Below are 6,397 nucleotides of genomic sequence, written 5' to 3'. Positions count from 1 at the left end.
TGAGGAACAAAATGCCACAAGAGAAGGGGAAGGATTGAGTGAAGAAAAGAGCGATGGAAAGAGAAAGAAGATAAAAGATGTGAAAAAAATAACTAAAAATTACGAAAAAGCACAAAGAGAGAAAATAAAATAAAAGACAAAACAAAGACGAATGTTACATGAAAGAACAAAAATAAAGTAAAGAAAAAATATGAGAAACGAAAATACAGACAAGATAAAAAATGATCTCGAAAATCTTAAAACACACATACACACACACACACACACACACACACACACACACACACACACACACACACACACACACACACACACGAAAATAAATAAGAATATCGAATGAAGGCAAAATGACACCACAAATGATAAAAGAAAGCCAATAAAAGCAACAAATACAAGTCGCCCTTAAAGACTCCACTCGTAAGGTCTGGAATGCACTGTTTCACTCACTGTACCATCAATAGCTTTTAACATAAAGTATAGATACCTGAAACACACAACAGAAGCACAGTACATATAGATTTAAAGCACCACGCATCACAGTACCTGATGCAGTACACGGCAAAGTGATAGACACATACATCGTTTGCATCAATACATAAATATACGTACTCGTATTATACACTATACACTATACTACACACATACACACATGCACACACTGATCAGGTGGTGAGGGAAACACGAGTGCGCCCACTAACGGGTCACCAAATCGACTGGCTAAACACACACACACACACACACACACACACACACACACACACACACACACACACAGTCATACATATAGAGAAAGAGTCAGTTCCCGTCCCGCCCTTGCTGGTGTCCCCATTGTTGCCTTCCTCCCCACCCGCCATTAATTCAGTCTTTTTTTTTATAACCAATACAAATTCACATTCCTTCTACATCCAACTCACGCTAACCTGACTCATGGATGTGTTAAAATTTCTCGGTAACTAAACTATATCCAATCTAGTTTTTCTTTTCTTTCTACTTTTTTTTTTTTTTGTCCAGATATACTGCTTACATAACACGTTTGGCTTCCTCTCATTTCGACATCATGCACGGAAGTTATGAATTTTCTGTAGCAAAACTTCATGTAATCTAGTTTTCTTTGTCTTTCATCTAAACTTTTTTTTTATTTATTTATTTTTTTTATCATGAATATACTACTTACAAAACATTTCTGACCAACTCACGCCGACATGATGCAAGGATGAGTTAAAAATTTCGTAAACAATGATACCTAATCCTGTTTTCCTTTTCTTTCTGCTATACCTTTTTTTTTTTTCAACACACCACTTACATAACACTAACTTCAACACACGCCAATCTGATGCACGAAACTACATGTTAAAATTTCGGGATAACAAAACTACACCTAATCCATTTCATTCGTTCTTTTCTTTGTATTTTTTTTTCTTATCCTTAACAGTCAATACCTCATGAGGTATACTCATTCCCTCTACATTTTCTAAATAAAGCACACAACACCTAGTACACGGAGCTGTCTAAATTATTCAGGTGGGAAAAACATATATCTATTCCAGTTTCCTCTTCCTTAAACCTTTTTTTTTTTTTTTCATCCTCAATACACGACTCTCATTATAAGCAAAATTTCTAAACCCAAAGTCAGGCGAAAAAAAAATTCCATTTCCTTTTCACTTTTTTTCCTATCCTCAACACACGACTCTCACTACAAGCAAACATTCTAAATCTAAACTCACCACACGACATCTGATGTAGTACTAAAATATTACAAAAATGCTATAAAAAAAAACTAATATCTCTCTCTCTCTCTCTCTCTCTCTCTCTCTCTCTCTCTCTCTCTCTCTCTCTCTCTCTCTCTCTCTTTACCCCCCAATACGCAAGTCACACACGAACCTATCTTCCAACACAGAACAGCCAAAATACACGTAATTGTTTTAAAATTCTCAGACAGCAAAACAACACACTCCCAGCTGTCTGTTTTCCATTGATTTACTAGTTCTTTTAATAAAAACGCCAACACCTGTTCCCGAATGTGATTATTCTATCCTATATCTTGATCCAAAAAATCTGGCTTACGGTCACGATAGGACAGGCTGATAAGATTGGCGTGGCATTTCGATAAGTTGGAGACAAGGAGGTTTTGTTTGGGAAGGCTGCAATGGCTGGATAGCTGAGAGAGAGAGAGAGAGAGAGAGAGAGAGAGAGAGAGAGAGAGAGAGAGAGAGAGAGAGAGAGGATTGGGGGGAAAGATGAGGTTTTTTGTGTACATGAAATTTTTCGGTCCACCTCTGTAATGCAAGAGTTCACCAGTATTCTCATTCTTTCATCACTTTTATTAGTGAACTCTGGAACTTCCTGCCTGCTTCAGTATTCCCCCTACCTGTGACTTAACTTTTTTAATAGGGAGGTTTCAAGATATTTTTCCTCATGGTTTTGGGTAATTTTTTTTTTTTTTTTTTTTTTTGACTGCTCTGTGGGAACTGGCACCTTCAGTGGGTCTTTTTGAGCCTTTTGTTGTCATAATTAAATAAGTAAAAATAGTCAAATATATATAAAAGGCCGGCAATTCCACACCGAGTGACCCAGATAATGCAGAACACTGAATGTATAAACAAATAAATAAATACAAAACAGGTCTTCCCATTCGATTTCCGAGAGTTACCCTTGAATCTCCCTTCGTTTTCTTCCACAAAATGTAAACAGTGGTGGCCTCGGTGTGCACGCCTGTTCCCTCCTGCATCCTGTGGCCCCTGGAGAGGTAATGCCTCACCCCAGCTACAGGTCTGTCACGCCTTCACAGAGCTGGAGTGGTGGTGCTAACTTGCTTGTTGTCCTGCACGTGCCTCATCACCCCCCAACACCCCATCCCTGCCTTCCTTGCCACTCCAACTTTTTGTTTTCCCTCCCTCCCATACCAATCTAACGCCGTTTTCCTCCGTTCCTCCCTGTCTTACTACTCTAACTCTTGTTTTCTCTCCCTTCCTCTCTTACCTCTTCAGCTCTGTTTTCTTTCCCTATGTCCCTCCCTTACCTCCAGCTCTGTTTTCTCTCCCTCATCACAAATACATCGTCATAATATTTAAGAGAATGCATACAATTTCTCCCACATGATATAGTCTATTTATGCACATTCTTGGTATGCCAGAATTCTCTCTCTCTTTCTCTCTGTAATCCATACCCTCCCATTACTTTAATTTCCATTAATACATCTCTTTTCCTATTCTGTCACATCTCCCTCATTATTCATCTGATCCACTTCCTTTCCACTAACATATCTCTCAAGGTGTTGTGCTTGACTGCCATCATTCAGTATATTAGACACATTAGCTATATGGATTATGTACATATTTATTTTGTTTCAGGATAGGTGTATGGCATCATTGAATGACAGGGAAGCCAGGACTATCAGATCTTCGTGGTGAAAGGGAGGCTGCCTTGATGGTGTGTAATGGTGCAGCCGGCATCCCTCAGCAATGTCTGGCAGCATGCAGCAGGTGGACCAGTGCCTCCCCAGGGATGGCATGTGTCAGGTGGAGTTTATCATTGTAGAGGATGGGGAGGATGTGGAGGAGGACGTGTTGTTCATCAGTGTGGGTCACACATCAGTGGCCTCACAGACTGACTCTGCTTATTTTGACGCCTTGCAACCAAACATTCCTGGCGTGCCTATATTCTACTGTGGACAGCCATCACCAGGCACTGCCACCACACAGTGCCTCATTCCCCACCTGACAGATGCCTGTGTTGGCACTGCCTCCACACAGTATCTCATGCCTCACCTGACAGATGCCTGCATTGGCACTGACACTCCAGGGACCTGCTTTGTTCAGAGCCGAGGAACATGTCCACCACACAAGCCAGCCACCTCCTCCACTGGTGTTGCTCTTAAGACAGCAAATGTGAAGGTGAAAATAAATGGTAAGTAGATATACATCTTAACTCTAATTTAACTTTTATCTACTTTTTCATTTGATGTGCTAGTTTGTTAGCATAGTGTAATTCTGAGTAATATATCAGGAGTAGCCTTATTGTTTTATTCAAGACATGTTATTGACTGTAAAAACAAGCATGAGTATCAATACATTTGTAGTTTAACAATCCACATCCCTCTTCCATGCTGTATACCTTGGCTCTGTTAACACTGCCATCATCACCTTCATTTCACATATATTCATAGTCAAGCCTCTATATTCTATACTCTCCCATCACCTCTTGGACTTCACATTCACATCTACTGACCATAAACTGTTCGTCTTGCAGAGGCAACACCAGACACACTGAGTAGAAGAGCAGTGCCACCCACAGCTGCAGCAAGGACCAAGACTGCTACACACACCTTTCCTGCCTCTACTCAGAAGATGAGAGGCAGAAAGAGAAAGGTTTTATCTGGCAGAGGAGAAAAGAAAAATTCCACTAAACACATTCCAGCAGGATCATCCAAGACCTCAGGGAAGCGGAGGAGGAGAAAAAAACAAGATGATGATTATGAGTATGATTTAGGTGACAGTGAAGGGGATGCTGACCAAGTGCTGAGAGATGAGTATGATGACATAGATGAGGAATGGAGGGCAGAAAAGGAGTTGAAGGGTGATGGCAGCGAGACAGACGGAGATGAGAAGGAAATGCTCAGGGATAAAAAGTTAGACTGGAAGGCCACAAAAGATGAGTGTGGTGAGGAAGCAGACTACAAAACACTGATGGACAAGGTGACTAATTATGGTGAAACTAGTGAGGAATATGATGATGAGGAGGATGACGATGATGATGGTTATGAGGAGTATGACAACAAATATGACATTGAGAAGAGTAACAGAGTGATAAAAGCAGGGATAAAAGACCTTGACTCTGAAAGCAGTACTTCCAGGCAGCAAAGAAAACACTCTGAAAAGGCAAAACAAAGGTATCACCAAGAGAAAGTAGTGAAAGAGGATGGGAGGGTAGTGTACCAGTGTCTAAAATGCAGCGAAGAGTTTGAATTACGGGTCCATCTCAAAAAACATCGGAAAGTGCACGCTGCAAAGGTGAGAATATATGAGTGCAGTTATTGTGACAAGGTGTTCACTGAGGCTCGCAGGTATTACTCACACCTGGCCTTGCATAACCGCCACTTTGAGTGTCAGGTGTGCCAGCGACAGTTTTCACTTCTTGGCAACCTGAAAAAACATCTTGCCACTCACGAGGATGCTCCAGACCAGGTGTGCGAGGTGTGCGGCCATCAGTTCTCAACTCCTGACCAGCTGCAGCACCATCACCAGACACAACACCAGGATGACAGTGTTCGGGAATATAAGATGGAGTGTGAGCATTGTGGAAAGAAGTACGTACGTGAGGAAGCATACAAGCAACACACAAGTGGTGCACCATACAAATGCTCTCTGTGTGAAGTGTCTCTAGGCTGTGAAACCAAACTCAAGACTCACGTGAGAACACAACACGGTCAGTGTGTGTGTGAATTCTGTGGAAAGTCTTTCAAAAAGAACTCCCTCATCCACCACATCAAGATAGTGCACCGTGAGGCCTGTGTCCCATGTCCACACTGCCCCAAGAAGTTCACCTACCGCTCCAAGATGCTCGCCCACCTTGATGCCAACCACTCACAGGAGAAAAAGTATAAGTGTGGCATTTGTGGTTACACAGCACGCACAGTCAACACCCTCAACCTGCATCGTCGCCGCCGCCACCAGGACCCAGCCTTGTCCCCGCAGTACAGTTGCAAGCTGTGCACACGGAAATTTCACCTGCCATCCAAGCTGGCCCTGCACTACCGTGTGCACACCGGGGAGAAGCCCTACCAGTGCCAGTCCTGTGGCAAGGCCTTCGCTACCAAGTACAACAGAGCGGAGCATGAGCGCTGTGTACATGGGGAGCGCATGCTGCTGCACCACCCTGACGGCTCCTCCTCCGTGCAGATCATTAAACACCGACGGGCGCCTCGAGCACCAGGCCGCCGCTGCGAGCTGTGTGGCCTCGACCTGCCCACCTCTTGGGCTATGGTGACTCACATGAAGGAGCAGCACAATGCACAGACCCTGCCCAATGCACCTCCTGAGGAAGATGTGGCAGTGGCAGCCTTGGAGGCTCAGGAGGGTGAGATGGGGACTGTGATGGGGGAGTATGAGGTGAGTGGTGAGCCAGTGAAGTGTGAGTCAGTGATGGACAGTGGGGAGCAAGATCTGTTGTTGGCAGCAACCCCTGGAGTGGTGAGCATCCCAGAGTACGCCACACATGTAGAGATTGATGGTGTGGAGTACCAGGTCCTGCGGCAATAAAGTGAAGCACCTAAGGCTTGTTGAGTGTTAGAAAGATCTGCTATCTGTACCTTCATAATCTTTTGCATGCTTGCTGCTGATGCATTGGAATTAACTCCAGAACCTAATAAAGGTGACACATTAAATTAATTTTACATTAA

General features: G+C 43.2%; 1 protein-coding gene across 3 annotated transcripts; it reads left to right on the top strand.

Annotated features, from left to right (window-relative positions):
- The first annotated feature begins 2,644 nt into the window (after positions 1–2,644).
- Positions 2,645–6,397, top strand: LOC135111465 (zinc finger protein 540-like). Of its 3 annotated transcripts, none has more exons than XM_064024768.1 (3): positions 2,645–2,769; positions 3,351–3,906; positions 4,249–6,397. In XM_064024768.1, exons 2-3 carry the CDS (start codon positions 3,462–3,464, stop codon positions 6,255–6,257), a joined length of 2,454 nt encoding a protein of 817 aa, XP_063880838.1. In that variant the 5' UTR covers positions 2,645–2,769; positions 3,351–3,461; the 3' UTR covers positions 6,258–6,397. The 3 variants fall into 3 exon arrangements, with proteins under 3 accessions (XP_063880838.1, XP_063880839.1, XP_063880840.1); XM_064024769.1 differs by having other exon boundaries at positions 2,647–2,746; XM_064024770.1 differs by having other exon boundaries at positions 2,683–2,769; positions 3,356–3,906.

Source organism: Scylla paramamosain, chromosome 22, assembly GCF_035594125.1.
Source record: "Scylla paramamosain isolate STU-SP2022 chromosome 22, ASM3559412v1, whole genome shotgun sequence".
NCBI lineage: Eukaryota > Metazoa > Arthropoda > Malacostraca > Decapoda > Portunidae > Scylla > Scylla paramamosain.
Note: the sequence above shows the minus strand (reverse complement) of the source record. Positions and strands in the feature narration are given on the sequence as shown.

What these genes read in the sequence shown, in the direction of transcription:
- LOC135111465 (XM_064024768.1), top strand. Translation starts at nt 3,462, where the DNA reads ATGTCTGGCAGCATGCAGCAGGTGGACCAGTGCCTCCCCAGGGATGGC. An exon ending in TGTGAAGGTGAAAATAAATG is followed by an intron (nt 3,907 to 4,248) that starts GTAAGTAGATAT and finishes TTCGTCTTGCAG; the next exon opens with AGGCAACACCAGACACACTG.